This window comes from Myotis nattereri (genome assembly GCF_964212035.1).
Source record: "Myotis nattereri genome assembly, chromosome: 5".
In the NCBI taxonomy this organism is placed as follows: Eukaryota; Metazoa; Chordata; class Mammalia; order Chiroptera; family Vespertilionidae; genus Myotis; species Myotis nattereri.
The window spans coordinates 50,684,389-50,707,549 of record NC_138080.1 but is presented as its reverse complement, the minus strand read 5'-3'; the positions used below and the strand labels follow the sequence as shown (position 1 = coordinate 50,707,549).

Here is a 23,161-nt window from a genome sequence, read left to right as displayed (position 1 = left end):
AAAGGATATCTAAGCCATTGAGTGATCCCAAATTTGTTCCTGATAAACTTCACTCACATGTTCTTTCTCCATTCCCAGTTCTCTTGGAGTGTGACTATCAGCAATTCTCTGACCCTCCAAGAGGAACCTGAGTGAGTTCATTGGAACTCCCCATCTTAGCATTATTCTTGGGGTTCCTTGTGGTTTGTTGTCATTTTCATTTTGAAGTGACTCTCACTGCTGTCCTGTCCAATGACTTTGAGTTGAATGAACCCCCCTTCCTTCTTATTCGCCAAGTCCCCCGTCGAGGGTTTTACCTCCTGGTCCAACATAGTGATGGTGACTCACCTGAGATCTCCACAAAGAAGTGTCCTCTGGTAGGCAGTACCTCGCTCCTGGTTTACAAATCCTCTCTTCCCCACAGCCCCACAGCACAGCATCAGTTTTTTGTTTTGTTTTGTTTTTTGATGGTTGAGAGCAATGATGAATTTGCCTAGATTGACTAATTCATTTTAAGTTGCAAAATAGAATTTCCTTCTAACTCCTCCTTAAATATTGTCATGATAAATGATTTGGACTACCTGACATATTATTCATACAAGGAGGGAAGGGTTGATGCTGCTTGAACTTTTAAATGATGATATCTTTTCCTCCACAGAAATCACTTATGACTTGGGTGGTGCTTGGTTTTTGACGAGAGTCCACAGCTGATCTTCACGTGGGGAACCTGACATTAGACACAGGAGAAGGTGACAGGAAGACTACATGTCAGCTGGCCACTGGAACTCTTCTGGGAAGCTCCTACTGAGTTGCACAGAGAGGGAGGCCTGAGCAGACCTCAGCTTCTCACTTCTCCTCGCTCCTGGAGGATCACACTGACTGAAGGGAGTCTCTTCTGATAGACACCTTCACTGCACCATGGCCTTTGCTGCTTCCCTGGCCGAGCTCCAAGCAGAGGCCAGCTGTCCCATCTGCCTGGATTACCTGAGATACCCAGTGACCATTGCCTGTGGGCACAACTTCTGTCCCTCCTGCATCCACCAGCGCTGGGAAGGTCTACGGGGCACCTTTCCCTGTCCTGTCTGCCTCCACCACTGCCCTGACAGGAGCTTGGAGAGGAACAGCCAATTATGTCACATGACTGAGATTATTAAGCAGATCCCCACCTCAGGGAGCCAGAGGAAAATGCAGGAAGAAATACCCCTGTGTGGGAAGCACTGTGAGGTTCTCACCCTGTTCTGTGAGAAAAGCCTGGAGCTGCAGTGTCCCCAGTGCAAGGGCTCCTTAGACCCCCCGGATCAGCCCCTGATCCCCATTGAGGAAGCAGCAGCTAGTCAGAGAGAGTTGCTCAAAAGGTGCATTGGGGTCCTCACTAACAACCTTAAAGATGCTGTAAAGGTATATAAATACCAAGGTGCAAATATTTTGACAGTGAAGAGAAAGATGACTAAATGGAGGAATAAACTGGACTATGAATGTAATGATCTTAAGTATTCCTTGGAAATAGAGTACAATGAATTTGATAATGATCTACTTGTAGAAGAGAATAATGTTGAAGAAAAACTAATTGAAAATGGAAGACAAATTTCATATCATATGTTCAGGCTAAGCAATCTGTTAAGTGAAATAGAAGAGAAATGTTTGCAGACGGATGAGGATTTACTCACAGGTATTGAAAGTATCCACAACAGCTATGAAAACATAGAATCCCCGGCCATCTTTTCATATAAATTAAAGAAAGAGATTTTCACTCTCCCCCCACATTATTTGGGCCTGCATGAAATGATCCGCACATTTCAGGTAGATTTGACACTGGATCCAGAAACTGCCCATCCAGACCTCCTTATCTCAATAAGTGGAAAACAGGCAACATATTGGGAACCAGATCGCATTCTTAATCCCCAGGCACTTACTTCTAACCCAGCTGTCCTGAGTTCTGAGGGATTTGATGCTGGCAGGCATTTTTGGGTGGTAACCATTGGAGGCACAGGTGAATGTTCCTTAGGTGTGTGTAAAGAATACTTCCCCATAAATACTCTCATGTCACCATCGCCAAGCAATGGCTGCTGGACTCACACATTTGGCCCTTTCTCTATTCAAAAAGAGATTGGTGTTTTCCTGGACTATGAGTTGGGAGAGGTTTCATTTTATAATTTGAAGACCTGCTCATTGTTGTACGGAATCACGGCTACATTTACAGGAAAACTTATCCCTTATTTCTCCATTGTATCTTCAGAACCTCTTACAACCAGTATCATCAGAGTCCAGGGATGATAAATTTGAAAGAAATTTTGTATGTGCTTAGTTTCTACCCTTGCTGTGGAAAGAAATACTTACAATAAAGAGCCTGATTCCAGTTTTGATGTTTGAATGTTGCAAGTTTGTAGGAGGCACCCTGCTCTCCTCCCTGACCTTACACCTGGGAAAGCTGATGAGAAAGTCCAGGTGCTCTATCCTTGAGGGTAGGGGGAAAGTGTCAATCAAACAAGCTTCTGCCAACAGCACCCAGTACCTGCCATGAACACCACAAGCTAGTCCCTTTCCCTGTGCTCTTAGACTTTTTGGGACCTACTGTAATATCGAGACTTCTCTCCGACCAAAGCCTCATCATGTAATAAACTTTTTCATACTCTTCTGATATGTGGTGAGTCATCATCAGTGTGAGCATTTGAAACCAATTTCAGATGGCTCCACCCTGACTATGCAAGCTGGTCACCACCTTTTCCAGATATGAAGCCCCCGACCAGGGCTTCCTCCTCTGGCTTTGGGTTGTAACACACCCTGGTTCCCTAGGCAAGGGTGTCCTTGCTGCTTTGCTCTGCATTTGCTGAGTGCTATGGAGGCTGTGTTGTACATTTCACTGACCTAAGTCAGAAGTTTCGGTAAGAAAGATATTCTAGGCCAGCCAGTGATGCTCCCTCAGTGGTTGAGCATTGACTATGAACCAGGAGTCAAGGGCACATGCCCTGGTTGCTGGCTCAATTCCCAGTAGGGGGCGTGCAGAGACAGCCAATTGATGATTCTCGCTCATCAATGATGTTCTATGTCTTTCTCTCTTCCTTTGTGAAATCAAGAAAATTTATGTTTTTAAAAAGAAATATATAGTATTTACTTTTTATTATTTTTTCCATGTGAGAGAGAAGCACCAATCAGTTGGTTCCTGTTCTTACACTGACCAGATTGAACCTGAAAATTCTGCTCTGAATGGGAATCCAATCTGTGACATCTTTTCTTTTTTTTAAATATATTTTATTGATTTTTTACAGAGAGGAAGGGAGAGAGATAGAGAGTTAGAAACATCGATGAGAGAGAAACATCGATCAGCTGCCTCCTGCACATCTCCCACTGGGGATATGCCCGCAACCCAGGTATATGCCCTTGACCGGAATCGAACCCGGGACCTTTCAGTCCGCAGGCTGACGCTCTATCCACTGAGCCAAACCGGTTTCGGCCAATCTGTGACATCTTTGAGGTAGGAGATCACATTCAAACAAACTGAGCCACCCGGCCAGGGCTGTAAACCTACCTGTGACAATCCCTGTAGATATACAAACATCACATACTCATTTTTGGCATTAAGTGAAATTTCCAGTCTTTGAAAATATGCTTCTGTTTGTATGCCTGTATACGTATTGTTTAAATATCCTATATAATAAAATCCTTATATGCAAATCAACTCAACAGTGGAATAGCCGGTCACTATGACGCACACTGACCACCAGAGGGCAGTTGCTCCATGCAGGAGCTGCCTCCTGGTGGTAAGTGTGCTCCCACAGGGGGAGCACCGATCAGCCAGAAGCAGGGCTCACGGCTGCAGAGCCCAGTGGCGGTGGCTTCAGCCTCTACCAACTCTATAGCAGTGCTAAGGAGCAGCCAGCAAGTGGGCTGTAAGGACCGAGTGGTCCCGGATGGCAAGAGGGCGCAGGTCAGGCTCTGAGGGACACACACATACACCAGTGCATGAATTTTCTGCACCAAGCCTCTAGTTTAGAAATAAAGTTGTAGTTTGCATATCTCTGTACTGCTCATCTATCTCCATATCTTGAAAAGATGCTCAGCAGAGCTTTCACTGAGGTATAAGGGACCACTGCATTGACCAGAGTAGGCCTGCTATGCTGTGCTGATCTCAGGTGCTTATTCTTGTAAAGTGCATTGTAAGCCAGCAGGGTGCTGCTCCATTACCCACCCAGGGATCTAACTCTCTCAGTCATGTGTTGCTAAGCACTGGGTCACTACAGGTAGAGAAAGAGGGAGCATTGAAGAGCCACCTTGAGCATTGAAGGCCAACACCAGGAAGAGACACACTCTTCTCTTTTTCCATTTTCTAAAAGTCATTGCAAGGTCCTACTTCTCTGCAAGGGGTGAAGAAGGATGCATGTACTGTGAGGTGAAAAGCTACTGTTTGCCACAATTCCTGAATCCAATTAGACATCAGTGAAATGTACATTAATGATGAGCGTGAGAATGAAAAGTCACTAAAACTTGTATCTAGATCAGTGATGGCGAACCTTTTGAGCTCGGCGTGTCAGCATTTTGAAAAACACTAACTTAACTCTGGTGCCGTGTCACATATAGAAATTGTTTGACATTTGCAACCATAGTAAAACAAAGACTTATATTTTCAATATTTACTTTATATATTTAAATGCCATTTAACAAAGAAAAATCAACCAAAAAAATGAGTTCGTGTGTCACCTCTGACACGCGTGTCATAGGTTCGCCATCACTGATCTAGATTAACATAGATATTTACAACACTTTGACTTAATCCTATAGCAGTTGTTGGGTAATTTCCCCCAATAAAGAAGACATTTCAGCTGTAACCGGTTTGGCTCAGTGGATAGAGCGTCGGCCTGCGGACTGAAAGATCCCGGGTTCGATTCCGGTCAAGGGCATGTGCCTTGGTTGCGGGCACATCCCCAGTGCGGGGAGTACAGGAGGCAGCTGATCGGTGTTTCTCTCTCATTGATGTTTCTAACTCTCTATCCCTCTCCCTTCTTCTCCATAAAAAAATCAATAAAATATTTAAGGAAAAAAAAAATGGATCCAAACTAGATTACTACAAACAGTGCCCTATTTTATAGTGTACAGAGTGATAACATAATTGTAAAAAAATATTTTCTTAAGTATATTAAAACTTTGAGGGGAAAATATTTGTGCCCAGAATTAACTGAGTTATCCCAATCAAGGAGCCCACCCCAGATCTGGATCATGCCCCAGGTTACTGAATTGTCTATATAATCCTATCACTCACACACCACCCTCCACCCTGTCCGAAGTAAAAAGCCCTTATCTTCTGTTTCCTAACCCTATTCTTGAGCTTCCCTTTGGTCAATTAAGGATTCATTTCCCTCTCATTCTAGGATACCTAGTTAACCTAAATTTCTTGCATTAACTGTGATAGTCATTTGCTAATTTATTACCTCTCTATATTATCCCCTGCACTATAGTCTATTATATGCTGTTTAGTTCTGCATGCCTTTATCCTTAACCTCCCCAATGAAAATGTGATCTCCTTTTGGACTGTGTCTTAAGTTCTTTTGTCTTGGGCAAAGTGCCTGATATTTAACAGTTTTCCCTAAGAATCTTGTTTTAAAAAATACTTTTATTGATTTCAGAGAGGAAGGGACAGGGAGAGAGAGATAGAAACATCAATGATGAGAGAGGATTATTGATTGGCTGCCTCCTGCACACCCACACTGGGAATCGAGCTTGCAACCCCTGCAACCCAGGCATGTGCCCGACCAGGAATTGAACCCTGTCCTCTGGTTCATAGGTCAACACTCAACCACTGAGCCACACTGGCTGGGCTTCCCTAAGAATCTGAAATTGAGAGATTGTTGTAGAAACCAGAGACTAGAAAGAACTGTCCTGTCAAAATAACACCGTTAAACATGACTCACTTGATTTTTAAGTAGCAATTGAACTTTTGCCAACTACTTCAGTGACATTGAAATAGTTGTTCTCATTGAGAATCTGACATCTACACTAAAGTCTCCTCAAAGGTCTGTCCGGGTGCTCTGCTTCTATTAGTGCCCTAAAATATTTCTATCATAGCTGAAAGTTTGTTTTAAGACCTTTTAATAAAGCCTCCACCACCTCTCCAGAATGTTATGGAGCACAGAGACATAGTTGGAGAATTGCAACCATATTTAATTATTTCATCAATAATATCAATAATGTTAAATAAATAAATCAATATCTAAGTTTTGAGGGCTTTAGTTTCATTATGTATTATGTTGTTTGAAGATAAATGAATTAAGATGTCCTCTACCTGTTTTAATGATTGCCGTTTTCACCAGTTTCTATACATAAGTTATCTAGAGGCTTATGGAATATTGACAAAATTGGCTTTAGGTAGGAGTATGTTTTTTTGCCTCTCACTTGCATAATGCTCTCTAAAGCTTTATAGTTTAGTAAAGTGTTCTTAAAAACATAATCCAGAAAGTGGTCATCATAACTTGCTTCCTTTTTTCCACACCCAGGGTTCCTGAAATCCATGCAAGAGAGCTAAAGACGACCCTCCTTTAGACACCCAGCTTCTTTCACATCATTCCTTCCTTACTTACTTTATTTTATTTATTTTATAATTCTGCCCCCTCTCACATACTGGGAGCCCTCAGGGGATGTCCTACTGATGGCTTAGGCCCACTCCCTGGTCCCCTTGGGGAGAGGGCCTAAGCTGTAGTCTGGCCTCCCTTTGTGGGAGGCGACCGGGCTGATCAGGGGAAGGCACCAGCCCCATCACCCCGCTGCTGCAGCCACTGCCAATCACCGCAGCCACCAAGGTTTTTTCATCAACACGGACTCCAGTCCCTTCACCATGAAAAAAATGACAACTTTCTTTAGGCATTTTCAAGATGTGTCTTTCATAGGATATGACATTTCTTTCTTTCCTTCTTTTTTTATCCTCACCTGAGGATATGTTTCCATTGATTTTTAGAAAATGTGGAAGAGAAAGGGAAAGACAGAGAGAAACATAAAAGTGAGTGTCCATGGGTTATGTGTACACCCAATAAGTTCTTTGGGTAGTCTCACTGATGTCTAATTGGATTCGGGAATCATGGCAAACAGTAGCTTTTCACCTCACAGTACATGCATGCTTCTTCACCCCTTGCAGAGAAGTAGGGCCTTTCAATGACTTTGAGAAAATGGAATAAGAGAAAAGTGTGTGTCTCTTCCTGGTGTTGGCCTTCAATGCTCAGGGTGGCCCTTCAATGCTCCCTCTTTCTCTAGCTGTACTGACCCAGTGCTGTGACAACACATGACTGAGGGAGATAGATCCCTGGGTGGGTAATGGAGCAGCGCCTGCTGGCCTACATTGCACTTTACAAGAGTAAGCACCTGAGATCAGCACAGCATAGCAGGGCCACTCTGATCAGTGCAGTGGTCCCTTGTATCTCAATGAAAGCTCTGCTGAGCATCTTTTTAAGATACGGAGATAGACAAATAGTACAGAGATAGGCAAACTATAACTTTATTTCCAAACATTGTTAACAATACACAAGCAGGCATACAAACAGAAACATGCTCTTAAAAGTGGGCAATTTCACTTAATGCCAAAAACAAGTATGTGACCTTTTGAAGTCATACAGGGATTGGAAAAGGTATGCTGACAGCCCTGGCCAGGTGGCTCAGTTTGTTGGAATGTGGTCTCCTACACGAAAAAGGTTGCAGATTGGAATCCCATTCAGGGCACATAGGTTTCAGGTTCAATCTGGCCAGGGCAAGTACAGGAAGCTACTGATTGGTGCTTCTCTCTCACATAGATGGTGGAGGCAGACAGGACAGGGAAAGGTGCCCTGTAGACCTTCCCAGCGCTGGTGGATGCAGGAGGGACAGAAGTTGTGCCCACATTCAATGGTCACTGGGTCTCTCAGGTAATCCAGGCAGATGGGACAGCTGGCCTCTGCTTGGAGCTCGGCCAGCGAAGCAGCAAAGGCCATGGTGCAGTGAAGGTGACTATCAGAAGAGACTCCCTTCAGTCACTGTGATCCTCCAGGAGCGAGAAGTGAGAAGCTGAGGTCTGCTCAGGCCTCCCTCTCTGTGCAACTCAGTAGGAGCTTCCATGCAGAATCCCACTGGCCAGCTCACATCCAGCCTTCCTGTCACCTTCTCTTATATTTAATACCAGGTTCCCCAAGTGAAGATCAGCTGTGAACTCTGTGGTCAAAAACTGCCTTAACTGGTTTGGCTCAGTGGATAGAGCGTCGGCCTGCAGACTCAAGGGTCCCAGGTTCGATTCCGTTCAAGGGTATGTACCTTGGTTGCGGGCACATCCCCAGTAGAGGGTGTGCAGGAGGCAGCTGATGGATGTTTCTCTCTCATCGATGTTTCTAACTCTCTATCCCTCTTACTTCCTCTCTGTAAAAAATCAATAAAATATATTAAAACAAAACAACAAAAAACCAAGCACCACCCTGGCCACTTTGGCTTAGTGGATAGAGAATGGGCCTGTGGACTGAAGGGTCCCAAATTCGATTCCGGTCAAGGGCACATGCCTGGGTTGTGGGCTTGATCCCCAGTAGGGGCATGCAGGAGGCAGCCAATCAATGATTCTCTCATAAGTAAATTTTAAAGATCTTATTGACTTTATTCAAAAGTTTAATAGGCAGCATCTGATGGGGAAAATAAGACATTTTGGGGGGACTAGCAATCTGAATCTGTGCCAGTAACCTAATGCCCATTCTTGATAGCCTATAATTAAGTCACTGCCCCTTTCTCCACAATCTGGTCTAGCAAGACCTGTTTTCCCAATTACTTTCAATTTAAAAAGGGGCCATAAACAAAGAATGTAACAGCTTAGCTACAGGGGAGCTCACTGACACCACCCAGACCAGGCATTTAGATACAATCTAACTTCCCCATTCTAACTGACTCAGGAGGGGCTCTGCAAGCCCACCACAAAAGGCTGGTAGTTAGGAAACAGAGAGAAAACAAAGAAACTAAAGCGTATAAAGGGAAGGCTTCCTCCATATTGGTTTACTCGGGATTACAGAACTGACCCCGAGTCACTGTACTAGGACTGAAGCATCCATCTTTTTTTTAAAAAATATATTTTATTGATTTTTTACAGAGTAGAAGGGAGAGGGATAGAGAGTTTAGAAACATCAATAAGAGAGAAACATTGATCAGCTGCCTCCTGCACACCCCCTACTGGGGATGTGCCCACAACCAAGGTACATGCCCTTGACTAGAATGGAACCCGGGACCCTTCAGTCCGAAGGCCAACACTCTATCCAAAGAGACAAACCAGCTAGGGCTGCATCTTCTTATAGATCCAATCATCTCCTTATCAATTCATTCATTGAGCCCTCCATTCAACAAACTTTACATGCTCACTTAAAACTTAATGATTAGAATCCTGGCCACAGAGACAATAGTCAGCGCCCATCCAGGGAGAAGAGACACAGAGAGCAATGCAGACTTTGCCTGTCTTCGTGTGGATGACCATTTGTCCAGGAGAGAGGAGGCGGCTTTGCTTCAGGACACAGATTCCTCTTGTCCAGGCCTGCGCACTGAACAGTGTCTGGCACCACCTGCTGGAAAAGTGTCTGGCACCACCTGTTTGAACAGAGGGACGTACCTGCACTGATGGTGACAACCAAAGTGACATCGTTGGTTACAATCAGCCGGACCAGTTTGGCTCAGTGGTTGAGGGTCAACTTATGAACCAGGGGGTCACATGCCTAGATTTGGGGCTCCATCGGGGGGGAGAGGGGGGGGGGCGGGCGGGGGCGTGCAGGAGGCAGCAGACTAAGGTTTCTCTCTCACGTCAAAGTTTCACTCTGTCTGCCTCTCCCTTCCATTCTCACTAAAATAAAAACAAAAAACATATTGAAAAAACAAAAATAAATAAAACAATGTGCTGATACAGGATGAAAGTGTGTGAAACACAGGCAGTTGCAGGATATGCAGGTAAATCACATCCATGTTTGCCCAAGCGAGCCCCGGCCTTTCTCTCCAAGCACCGGGCGCGGAGCCTGGGCCTGTCACAGCCGCCGCCCCCCCTCACCGTCCGCACCCACAGGCCGCCGTCGCCCCCCCCCCCCCCCCCCCAGCAGGGAAAGGAGAACCGATGCTGACTTTTAGGCAATTCCTTCCGTCTCTCTCTTTCTTTCTCTCTTTCTCTCTTTTCTTTCTTTCTTTCTTTCTTTCTTTCTTTCTTTCTTTCTTTCTTTCTTTCTTTCTTTCTTTCTTTCTTTCTTTCTTTCTTTCTTTCTTCCTTCCTTCCTTCCTTCCTTCCTTCCTTCCTTCCTTTCTTTCTTTCTTTCTTTCTTCCTTTCTTTCTCTCTTTCTTTCTTTTTCTTTTCTTCCCTTTTTTAAAATCTTTATTGTGAAAAGTATTACATATGTCCCATTTTTCCTCACATGAACTCCTTAGGGCCCACCCCCGCCCCTGACCCGTTCAAATTCTGTTCACAAGAGTGAACGGAAACTGGGGCCGTTTCGTGCCCTTTGACCCTTTGACCCGGATGTGGAAGATCCTGGCTGTGCGGGGCGGAGAGGAGCTCACAGCGCTGCACTAGGCCGCCCGGGAGACGGCTCAGCGCCGAGCAGAGACCAAGTGGAGAGGGTAGGTGAGCGGGTCCCAGGCCGCGGGTGGGAGGGACACAAGGAAGGACCAGATGCGGGCGCGGCCGCGGGAGGCCGAGGTGGGGGCGCGGCCCGGCGACCCGCGCCGGCGCCTCCCGCCCCTCAAGGTGGGTGCCGGCGGCCATGGCGGAAACGGCCCTCAGAGCGCGGAGGGGCTGCCGGCGGCCGCAGGTGCTCACCGGGTATTTGGAACAGGTTCTCTGGCCGCCGAGTGGATGGATCCTTCAGTGGGCTCAGAGGGGAGGCCGGAGGGGAGGGGCAGTCCCAGCTGTGGCTGCGGACGGGACTCGGCTTCTGCGGCCCGGGGGCCACAGCCCAGGCAGCCGCGGCCGAGGCCCGGGCCCCTGGTGAGGACCTGCTGGTGCAGGCGCTTGGCTCGTGGCCGTGCCGTTTTCCTTCTCCGCGGACTCCCTGTGTAAGGTGCTGTTCTTAGAATATATTTGTTCATTTCGGAGAGGAAGCGGGGGAGAGAGAACGATTGATCGGCTGCCTCCCGCGGGCCCCCCACTGGGGATTGAGCTGCAGCCCCGGCTCCTGCCCGACCTCCTGGTCCACAGGCCGAGGCTCAGGCCCTGAGCCACCTGGCTGGGCTCTAGTTAAGGTTTTACACACGGGTGTGTAATTACTTATTTGACGACGGAATATTTGCTGATATTTTATAGCTTCATATGTTCCCTTTTTACTCTGCAACAAACTGTGGAATTTGTTTTGGTGAAATCATGAGGTATTCAGTGTTCCAAGGACTTCAACGTGAATTTGTACATTAAATGCGTTTTGTCAGTGTTGAGAAAAATCAGCAGACCTACAATTAAATATCCACATAAGGATGATGCACCACCACGCGATTCTCCAAGAAGCAGCAGGCACTGACTGGTGAATGTGAAACGAGACCCCACAGCGTCAGATCCCCATGCAGAAGCCGGTCCAAAGTCCAGTTGTGCTTCCAATCCAACAGCTTAAATCAGAGGTCCCCACAGCCCCTCTTTGAGGTCCATTAATTTGCTAGTGGGGCTCACAGAACTCAGGCATTTACTTAGGTTTGCCACCTTTATTATAAAGGATACAGGTGGCAAGCCAGGTGAAGAGGTACAAAGGGAGAGATCTGGAAATACATTGAGGGCAGGAGCTTCCGTCCCTGTGGAACGAGTGTGCCACCCTTCTGGCATTTGCAGACACTCTTCAAATCTCCAGCTGTTTGTACTGTTTTCACAGAAGTTAATCTCTAGCCCCCGCCTGACCTCCCAGAATTGGGTGGGTGGGGCCCAAAGTGCTAATCTCATCAGTTGGTCTTTTTGGTGACCAAGCTACTGGGTGTCCATCTTGCCCCTTGCTGTCACATTATCGATATAAATTCAGATGTGCTCAAAGGGGGCTCCTAATAACTATTAAAATATACTCCTACCAATCACTCAGGAAATTTCAGGGGTTTTAGGAGCTCTGTGCCAGAAATGAAGGACAAAGACTAAGTATATTTCATAAAAGAGAAATGGAAATACTATGCAGAAATTCTCAAGTTCTGTGTCTCAGTATTATTATTTAAAACCACAGGTTTCAAGAGGTTTATTTATGTTTATGCTGACACAAAACTGAAAGGAAAGCTGAGTGTTATTTTCCTTGTTCTATGTGTTCCTGAAAGAAAAGGGGTTCAAAGAACCCATCCCAGTGACACAGGTAGTCTGAGATCAGATTTAGAATCTGACCCACATAACATTGAAGCAGATGGAATTTTATTGCCTTCCTTGTCTTTTCTCAGTCTCAATTTATATTATTGTGGGAGATTTGGGTGTGGATGGGAAGTGGGAACACAGAAGGTGATGGATTCGGAGTGGAGGAGAAAGGGGACCAGTTTGAAACAACTGTGAGGAGGAAAAGAGATGGAATGGATCTGAGAGCTTTGAGATGAATGGAAAGAGGTGAAGTTTAAAGAAAGGAGTAGAAGAAACTACCTAGAATAGAACAGAGAATCACAGAAATAGAATTAAAAAAATTTTTTTTAATCAATGAATATTTAAGTACACATAAAAGGAGAGAGGCCCTAATTGGTTTGGCTCAGTGGGTAGAGCGTTGGCCTGAGGACTGAAGGGTCCCAGGTTCGATTCCGGTCAAGGACATGTACCTTGGTTGCAGGCACATCCCCAGTGGCGGGTGTGCAGGAGGCAGCTGATAGATGTTTCTCTCTCATCGATATTTCTAACTTTCTATTCCTCTCCCTCCCTTTTTAATTTTTTTTGCAAAAAAAAATTAAATTTAAAAAGAAATCAAATATTTTTTAAAAGAAGGATAGAGAATATTGTGATTCCAAGTGTGAAGAACCCAGGTACTATAATTATGAGCTTTTTAAAAAATATATATATTTTATTGATTTTACAGAGAGGAAGGGAGAGAGTAAGAAACATCGATGGGAGAGAAACATCAATCAGCTGCCTCCTGCACACCTCCCACTGGGGATGTGCCCGGATCCAAGGTACATGCCCTTGACCGGAATCGAACTTGGGACCTTTCAGTCCACAGGCCGACACTGTATCCACTGAGCCAAACCAGTTAGGGCTAATTATGAGCTTTTTGCCACTCCTTACCTATAGTCCTACTAAATTCTTGCCATTTTTATGAAACAAATCCAAAGACATAACAGGATTTACCTTATACATTTTTCATTATATATATTTCTAAAAGAGAGTTTACTTATAAACTCTAATGCCATTCATTATCTCAACCTAATAATTAATTTTTTTTTTTACCTACAGATATCCAACCTCCAAATTAAATTTTGTCTAAGTATTTTAAGGTGAAAGGAAATTAAGTTTATACATTGTACTTGGTTATTATGATCTTTACGTGTACTTTAATTTCTGTATTTTTTCCTTCACAGGCTTTTTTATTTTCTTTTTACATTTGTGCCAAAAAAACATGGTTGACTTTTCAGTAGTTTACCAGTCTGGATTTTACTAATTAGTTACTCAGTATATTAATAAAGGTTTACCAGAGATACAGAGCCAAGAGTATGAATCTAAAAAGACATTTATTAAAAAGTATTGCCTCAAAAAAAAAAAAAAAGTATTGCCTCAGCCCTAACCGGTTTGGCTCAGTGGATAGAGCGTCAGCCTGCGGACTGAAGGGTCCTGGGTTCGATTCCCGTCAGGGGCATGTACCTGGGTTGCAGGTACATCCCCAGTGGGGGGTGTGTAGGAGGCAGCTGATCGATGTTTCTCATCGATGTTTCTAGTTCTCTGTCCCTTTCCCTTCCTCTTTGTAAAAAATTTAATAAAATATATTTTTTTAAAAAGTATTGCCTCAAAAGGTTGTGGAGCCTAAGATGTCCGATGATCTGTAGTCTGCAAACAGGAGACCCAGGGAAGACGGTGGTGTAGTTGGAAGGCCTGAGCGTCTGAGAACAGATTGCACCAATTCCAGTGTGGGTCTGAAAGACTGAAAACTAGATGCACTCAGAATAGTCGATGTGCTAGCTTATTAAGTCCAGCAGAGAGTGAATTCAGCCTTTCCTCAGTTTTTGGTCTCTGTAGGCCTTCAGTGAATTGGAAGATGCCCACTGACATTGGGTTGGGCTATCTGCTTAGCTCATCCATGGGTTCAAATACTAATCTCTCTCAGAAATCTCCTCACAGTCACACCCAGAACAAGTGTTTCACCTGCTGTCTGCATCTCCTGTGGCCCAATCAAGTTTAACACAATTACCCTTCACAGGTTTCTCCATCCTTTATATTTCCTGTAAATAGGTGGTTTGGATCTCTGTAGAGATTTAGGTTCGTTTTTCTGTCAAAACTTCTTCACAGATAGTATTATGTAGTCCCCTCAACAATTCTATATGTGTTTTTGTCACTCTTTTTTAAAAAATATATATATATATTTTTTATTGATGTCAGAGAGGAAGGGAGAGGGAGAGAGAGAGATAGAAACATCAACGATGAGAGAGAATCATTGATCGGCTGCCTCCTGCACACCCCAAACTGGGGATCGAACCCACAACCTGGGCATGTGCCCTTGACTGGAATCAAACCTGGGACTCTTCAGTCCACAGGCCGACGTGCTATCCACTGAGCCAAACCAGCAAGGGCATCTTTTTCTGATAGTTGAGGCCAATGATAAATTTCCCTAGAACAGTTCATTCATTTAGAGTTGCAAAACAGATGATAGTCTTCACTGCTGACTCCTCCTTAAATATTGTCCCGGTAAATAATTTGGTTTACCAGAGATAGTTTTTTATATAGGAATGTAAGGAGTAATTGCTGATTGAACTGTTCTTTAAATGGCAATATTGTTCTGTCCACAGAAACCACATATCACTTAGATTGTGCTGAGTTTTTGACCATAAGGACTCCACAGCCTATGTTCAATTGGGGAAAAAGGCATTAAATACAGGCGAGAGTGACAGGAAGTCTAGGCATCGGCTGAAAACGGACTCTTTTTGGACCCTTCTCCATTGCACAGAGAGCAGACCTCAGCTTCTCACTTTTCCTCACACCTGGAGGATCACCCTGACAGAAGAGAGTGTCTTGGGTCAGATACCTTCACTGCACAATGGAGTCTGCAGCCTCCCTGGCCGAGCTCCAGGCAGAGGCCAGCTGTCCCATCTGCCTGGATTACCTGAGAGACCCAGTGACCATTGAATGTGGGCACACCTTCTGTCACTCCTGCATCCGCCAGCGCTGGGAAGATCTACCGGGCACCTTTCCATGTCCTGTCTGCTTCTATCACTGCCCTGACAAGAACTTAAAGAGGAACACCCAATTATGTCACATTATTGAAGTTGTTAAGCAGATTCCCACCACAGGGAACGAGAGGAAATTGCAGGAAGAAAAACCCCTGTGTGGGAAGCACAATGAAGTTTTAACACTTTTTTGTGACAGCGCCGAGGAGATGTTATGTCCTCATTGCAAGGTCCCCTTAGACCACCAGGATCACTCCCTGATACCCATTGAGGAAGCTGCTTCGAGTTGCAGGAAGAAGCTCAAAAGATACATTGGGGCGCTGTTGGTGGAGGTTGAAGATGCTGAAACGGAATATGAAAACCAAGTTGCAAAAGAATTTGAAGTGCAGAAAAAGGTGGAAAAATGGAGGAAAGAATTGCAGTATGAATGTAAAGAACTGAAGTGTTCCTTACAAATAGAGCATGATGTATTTAATGCTGGTCTACTTATAGAAGAGAAGGATGTTGAAGAAAAACTAACTGAAAATGGAAGGCAAATTTCAAACCATATGTTCATGCTAAATAATCTTTTAAGTGAAATAGCAGAGAAGTATTTACAGGCAGATGTGGATTTACTCACAGGTATTGAAGATATCCACAATAGGTATGAAAAGCTAGAGACCCCAGCAGTCTTTTCATATAAATTAAAGAAGGAGAGTTGCAATCTCCCCCCACATTATTTGGGCCTGTATAAAATAATCAGCACATTTCAGGTAGATTTGACACTGGATCCTGAAACTGCCCATCCAAGTCTCATTATCTCAAGAGATAGAAAAAGTGTGACATATAGGACACCAGATGGTCTTCCTAATCCCCAGGCACTTACTTCTTACCCAGCTGTCCTGAGTTCTGAGGGATTTGATGCTGGCAGGCACTTTTGGCAGGTAGAAGTAAGAGGCACAGGTGAATGGTCCTTAGGTGTGTGTAAAGAATCTTGCCTCATAAATAGTCTGATATCACCATCCCCAAGCAATAGCTGCAGGCACATTGATCTTTGCGCTAGTATATGTGGAACATGCCCTAGAGGACATATCATGCGGGTTGGTATTTTTCTGGACTATGAGTTGGGAGATGTTTCATTTTATAATTTGAATAACGGTTCATACTTGTATGGATTCAGTGGCAAGTTTAAAGAAAAACTTATGCCTTATTTCTCTAGTGCACCTTCGTCAAAATCTCTTACATTCATTATCAGAGGTGAATGATGAACAACTTGGAAATTTTGTATGTGGTTATTTTCTTCCCTTGTTATTGAAAGGAATGCTTGTATAAAGATTCTGATTCCAGTTTTGATGTTTCTTAAAAGCATTCAGTATTTACCCTTCTCTTCTCCCTTTACCTCATGCCTGGGAAAACTAATGAGAAAGCCTTTGGTGCAGGTGGGAAGTTGCTATGAAGCAAGCCCCTGTAGTGCCAGTATGCTCTCACCAACAGCACCCAGTAACCACCATAAACAATAAACTAGTATCCTTTTCCTGTGCTCTCAGTCATTTTGGGACCTCCTCTGAGACCCAATTTACTCACCGCCAAAAACCTCATCTTGTGAGTAATAAAGTTTTCATACTCTTCTGGTATGTGGTGAGTCATCATCAGTCTGAATATTTGAAACCAATTTTGGATGGCTCCACCCTGACCATGCAATCTGGTCATCACCATTAGCATTGTGAACAGGATTTTTCAGATAGGAAGCACCCCCACCAGGGTTTCCTCTGGCTTTGGGTTGTAACACTCTGGTTCCCTAGGCAAGGGTGTCCTTTCAGCTTTGTTCTGCATTTGCTGAGTTCTATGGAGTCTGTGTTATAGATTTAACTGACCTAAGTCAGAAGTTTCAATAAGAAACATATTCTACTTTTTATTATTTTTCATATAATTTTTTGGGAATTCTTGTCTTGCTTTTGTCTCCTGTTTTATAAACTTTTTATGTACAGGACTGAGCAAAAGCAGGTTGACAGTAGTGTTACAAATAATACAGTAATTAATAAAAAATAATATCAGAATAAACTTTTGTGTACTAACTGTAAATATACTTTTGTTTAAATATCCTCACCTGATGATATATTTATTGATAAATATACAGAGGAATGGAGAGACACACAGAAAGGGAGAGAGACAGCGAGAGAAACATTGATGTGAGAGAGAAACATCCATCGGTTGCTTCCCATAGGTGCCACGACCAGGTATTGAACATGAAACCTATGTGCCATGACTGGGAATTGAACCTGCACCACTTTGGTATATGAGACAACTTTCAATAAACTGATTCACCTGGCCAGGGCTATAAACCTACCTTTTACCACCCCTGTATGACCTGTGTTACATTGAAACCCCTGGTTGGGCTCCAGCTGCCTGTTGTTGTGTCCAATAACGAAAGCAGGGTTGAGTCATCATATTAGGTGTTTATTGAAAAGGCTAGGCAACCAAGAAGACCGGGTGCTTACAAGCATCAAATCCTGCCTTCCAGCAAGATTCAGGGGACAGGATTATAAAGGGGAAGGGGCTGGGGTGAGGAATGTAGCTACATGCAGGCCGGGGGGGTCCGCAGACTCAGCTCTTGTAATTAGTCATCAGGTGATTAGATGCTATTGATGAGATGTTTTGACTCCTGGTGGGTCAGCCTGACAATGCTTGTGGGTTCTGCTTGCTTGGTTCACAGCTGAGTCACCTCTCCAATCCCTTCACACAGGCCTTGAAGAGGAAACTTTAAGAAAAACTTAACCCCCTATTCATATGTAAGAAACTTAACCCCCTATTCACATAAGTATATGTGTTCTAAGAGTTAAAATAAATTTTTTTCAGGTTGATTCAGGTGCTTCATCTATCAGGTTATAGGTCCTCCCTATCACCTGCAAACGTCACATACTCATTTTTGACCTTATGTGAAATTGCCAACCTTTTAGAACATGCTTCTGTTTGGATGCCTGTATGTGTATTGTTTACAATGTTTGAAAATAAAGTTTACTATGCATATCTCTGTAGTATTTGTCTCTCCATAACTTGAAAAGATGTGCAGCAAAGCTTTCATGAGGTACAAAGTCTGCCTCCCATACAAAGATACCACACAACTAAGCTATGTTTTCTGGCCCTTTACAACAATAATGACCTTTTCTTAAGTGTCATATAACACGTTCCTTATTTTCCTCTGAGTTGTCACCAAAGGACGTTTCACATTCATTTTTCTACCAACATTTTCCAGAAAATATATGTCTTCTCCAGGGCTAATTTATCTTATTTGTAAAATCCTTCGCTGTTGGGCTAGTAAATCCTATTTCTGTGAAGACAGAAATACTTTGAGGGGTAGGGGGGCAGGGGGGGGGGCAGGGGAGTTGGGACAGAATCCCAGTGGAATTGTTCCTTTAGGATAGGAAATTTTAAGAATTTATATCCTGGTCTTCTCTTAATACTGTAACAAAAAGCAGTCTTGTACCTGAGCTTACAACTTGATTGAAACAGTTTTTAGTGATTTTATTAGTCATCTTACAGCAAAGTCCCTTGAATACTATTTCATTATTATTTACTAGAGGCCCGGTGCACAAAAATTTGTGCACTCGATGGGGGGGGGGGGTGGGGGGGGTGTCCCTCAGCCCGACCTGTGCCCTCTCGCAATCTGGGATCCCTCGGGGGATGACCACCTGCTGGCTTAGGCCTGCTCCCTAAGGGATTGGGCCTAAGATGGCAATCAGACATCCCTCTGGCAGCCCTCAGAGGATGTCCACTTGACAGCGGGGAGAAGACCTAAGCTGCAGTCAGACATCCTTAGCGCTGCTGAGGAGGCAGGAGAGGCTCCCACCACCACCGTTGTACTGGCAGCCATCAGCCTGGCTTGTGGCTGAGCAGAGCTCCCCCATGTGGGAGCTCACTGACCACCAGAGGGCAGCTCCTGCATTTAGCGTCTGCCCCCTGGTGGTCAGTGTGTGTCATAGTGACCAGTCATTCCAGTCTTTCTGCTGTTAGGGTCAATTTGCATATTGCCCTTTTACTATATAGGATAGAGGTCTGGTGCACGGGTGAGGGCTGGCTGGTTTGCCCTGAAGGGTGCTCGTTTTCAGGCTGGCTGGCGACTGAAGCTCCTAGCCTCTCCTTTTTTTCTTTTTTCTTTTTTTTTTAATTCTGGGATTTATTTACCTTCTATAATTGAAACTTCGTTGCTGTCACTGGAGCTGAGAGCCGGCTCCAGCTCTGAGGCCATGGCCTACTGAAAGCAGGTATCTGGGGTTTGTTTAGCTTCTATAATTGAAGCTTTGTTGCTTTCGGAGCTCAGAGCTGGGCTGCGGCAGGCAGGGAACCTTGGCTTCCTCCATCACTGGAGCAAGCAAGCCTCCTGCTTGCTTCAGCTGCGTGGCTGCTGGCCGCCATCTTGATTGGCGGTTAATTTGCATATCACCCCGATTAGCCAATGGGAAGCGTAGAGAAGATACGGTCAATTACCTTTTGTGTCTTTTATTAGATAGGATGCCTCTTTGCTTAAAGACTTTCTTCTTGGCAATGAGATTGAAATGAATCAACTGTTTCTCTACTAGTTTTTTGCTTCATAGGAATCACTCTTTTATAGATTGGTAGCATATAATATTTGAATTTTTTAAAAATATATTTTATTGATTTCAGAGAGGAAGGGAAAGGGAGAGAGAGATAGAAACATCAAGGGTGAGAGAGAATCATGGAAAGGCTGCCTCCTGCATGCCCCCCATTGAGATCAAATTGGAAACCCAGTCATGTGCCATCACCTGGAAATATACTTTGACCTCCAGGTTCATAGGTCCATGCTCAGCCACTGAGGCATGCCAACTCAGCAAATGTTTAATTTTTAAGGAATGAGGATGGTGCCAACCATAATTGAAAATAAGTTTTTAAAAAGAAACTCGGTAAATTTTTGGCAGGCAATATAAAAACCAAATTCCCTAATAAGCAATATGACACAATTTAATTGATAAAGAATTTTAGAGCTCAAAGAATGCCTCTCAATGAAAGTAAAAATTAGGCTGGGATTTGAAGAGAGAATGCCAGTACAAGGGAGTAAACAATATATAAGGGGCACAGGGCTGCCACGGACCAACCTGCCTGCACAAAAGTGCTGTGGCTGAAGGGTGCCATGCCCTGAGAGTGGAGAGAGGGCAGGACTGCAGAGTGCTGGAGATGACGGGGTGAAACTGGTGGGCTTCTCACATCCCAAGGTGAGAAAAGAAATGGGCCTCCCTTGGCCTTCAGCTGTCTATTTCTTCATCAGCAGAGATGGGATTAAAGGGTTTTGAGAGTGTGGTCTGGGAATCCCAAAAGTCCAGAGTAGATCATGCAAATGAAGAGCTGAAGGCCTCTGCTGAGCTGATTACATCAAGGGAAATCCACCCCCTCCCATCCACCTGCATTTCTGAACAGCTGCTAAGCCCCACATGCCCCTCCTCCAGGGCAGAGCCACCATTCTGATCAAGGAAGTCCTCATAGCTCCACCCTCCTAGCACTATATATAGATGCCAGGGTCACAGCTCTAACTTCACAACTGGTACAAAACACATCCCAGACCCTTCCTGGAGACTTGGTCCACAGACTGGCCCTAGGAAAGCTGGCACCAGGTGAGCTGGGAATCCTGGGTATGTGCACACGGGAAGTGTGAGCTCTGGGAGAGCCTTGGATTCCTATGTTGTTGCTCCAGCAGGACATGGACCTCAACTGGCAGGCCAATCCTAACCTGGATTCAGGTACATATACGGCATATATCTTTATTATTGTGGGAGTTTTTACGTGAGCCGGACCTAAATCATCTAAGTACTTGGTAAAAATACAGTTACTGTGACCTCCATCTGACCTAAGAGGTAACTAATATGGATGTGTGATAAAGTGCCCAGAGGTGATGGTCTGAAACCTTGTGTGGAATTGGTTTCCAGAATGTCAGGTGTGTCTAGTGATAAATTCTTATTTTTTAAAGGAGAGGTTCCAAGAGGCTTACCTAAATTGAAGTGTATGCTGACACCAATCTGTCAGGGAAGCTGAGGGTTATTTTCCTTGTTCCATGTGTCTCTGAAAGAATAGGGGACCAAAAACCCATCCCCAGGACACAGGCAGTCAGTTCAGACCTGAAATCCAGCCCACATAACCTACATGCAGATGGAACTCTAATGCCAACCGTGGTATTTCCTTATTTCAGTTTATCTCCACAGAAGAGATTTGTTTAGTGGGAATGGGAAGTGAAAAAAGGGAAGAAGATGATGGATTTGAAGTAGAGGAAAAAGGGGACCATTTTGAAACAACTGTGAGGAAGGAAGGAGATGGATGGAGCTGAGAACTCTGAGATGAAGGGACATGGATGAAGCTTAAGGAAGGAAGTAGGAGAAAAATTTTTGGCTAGAAGAGAGCAGAGAAACACTGAAATATAATTCAAAAGGTCAATTTAAAAAATTAAGTTATGGAATATTCTAGGTATCCAGAATTGGAGAGAAAAAGAAACTATATGGTATAACTAATCTTTTTGCACTTCTACCTATAGTTGTACCAACCTTTCCCCATTTCTGTGCAGGTCATAGCTATGGTTTTACTTTCTAAATTTTTATTACATATTTCTAAAAGTGACTCTTAATTTACATAGCTCCATGTTAAAAAAAATTTTTTTTTTCCAAGGGGCAGAGGATCCGCTGCGGCTTATACTCGCCTGCCCGAGTTGGGTTTTTCAGGCTGCACCTTAAAATATTTTTTAAAATTACTTGCTTAAAAAAATTTTTTTTTATAAGGATAGGAAGGCAGAAAGAGAGAGAGAGAGAGAGAGAGAGAGAGAGAGAGAGAGAGAGAGAGAGATATTAAGAGAAATTTACATTGAGTTGTCCATTCAGTCATGCTTTCATTGTTTGCTCCTTCTAAGCGCCCTGACCTGGGATCTTACCTTGTCATATTGGGAATGGAGCTACTGGGCCAGGACTGTTTACATACTTCTAATGCCATTCAATATCTCAATGGCACATAATTATCAGTCAGGTGTTTTTTTTTAATTCTCAAATACCCAACTTCCAATTGAATTATGATCAAATATTTCAAAATGAAATGGGATTAGATTGATACATAATAACTGAGTAGTGTGGCTTTGAAGTCTTTTAATTTCTACAACCTCCATCCCTGTGTTTTTTAAAAATATATTTTTACTGCCAAAACCGGTTTGGCTCAGTGGACAGAGCGTCGGCCTGCGGACTGGAGGGTCCCGGGTTCGGTTCCGGTCAGGGGCATGTGCCTGGGTTGCGGGCACATCCCCAGTGGGGGATGTGCAGGAGGCGGCTGATCGATGTTTCTCTCTCATCGGTGTTTCTAGCTCTCTGTCTCTCTCCCTTCCTCTCTGTGAGAAATCAATAAAATATATAAAATATATATATATATTTTTACTGATTTCAGAGAGGAAGGGGAGAGAGAGAGTGATAGAAATATCAATGATGAGAGGAAATCATCAATCATCTGCCTTCTGCACACCCCACACTGGGAATGGAGCCGGAAATCATGGTATTTGCCCTGACTGGGAATTGAACTGCAACCACCTATTTTTTTGTTTGTTTGTTTTGTTTTTCTCTTTTTACAGCCTCCTGTTTCATAGGTGGATGCTCAACTACTGAGCCACACCAGCCAGGCTCTTCCCATGTTTTTCTTTTCTCTTTATATCTGTGTTGAAGCAATATGATAGAATTTTCAGTAGAGTTTATTACAGTCCGGAATTTACTGATTACTTAGTGTATTATTAAAGGTTTACCAGAGAAACAGAACCAATAATATAAATTTTAAAAGACATTTATTAAAAAGCAGTGGCTCAATTAAAAAAAAAAAAAAAAAAAAAGCATTGGCTCACAAGGCTATGGAGCCTGAGCTGTCCCATGGTCTGCAGTCTGCCATCAGGAGACCCAGGAAAGACGGTGGTGC

The 23,161-nt window shown here is 44.0% G+C and overlaps 2 protein-coding genes across 2 annotated transcripts; both read left to right on the top strand.

Annotated features, from left to right (window-relative positions):
• Nucleotides 1-897: 897 nt before the first annotated feature.
• On the top strand, nucleotides 898-2,253 carry LOC308520244 (tripartite motif-containing protein 60-like; the record flags this gene model as incomplete). The annotated part of the gene is made up of 1 exon (XM_081092758.1): nucleotides 898-2,253. The coding sequence occupies one exon, from the start codon at nucleotides 898-900 to the stop codon at nucleotides 2,251-2,253; it is 1,356 nt and encodes a 451-aa protein (XP_080948884.1).
• A 12,858-nt stretch (nucleotides 2,254-15,111) lies between these two features.
• Nucleotides 15,112-16,485, top strand: LOC308519832 (tripartite motif-containing protein 60-like; the record flags this gene model as incomplete). The annotated part of the gene is made up of 1 exon (XM_081092122.1): nucleotides 15,112-16,485. The coding sequence occupies one exon, from the start codon at nucleotides 15,112-15,114 to the stop codon at nucleotides 16,483-16,485; it is 1,374 nt and encodes a 457-aa protein (XP_080948248.1).
• Between the last annotated feature and the right edge of the window lie 6,676 nt (nucleotides 16,486-23,161).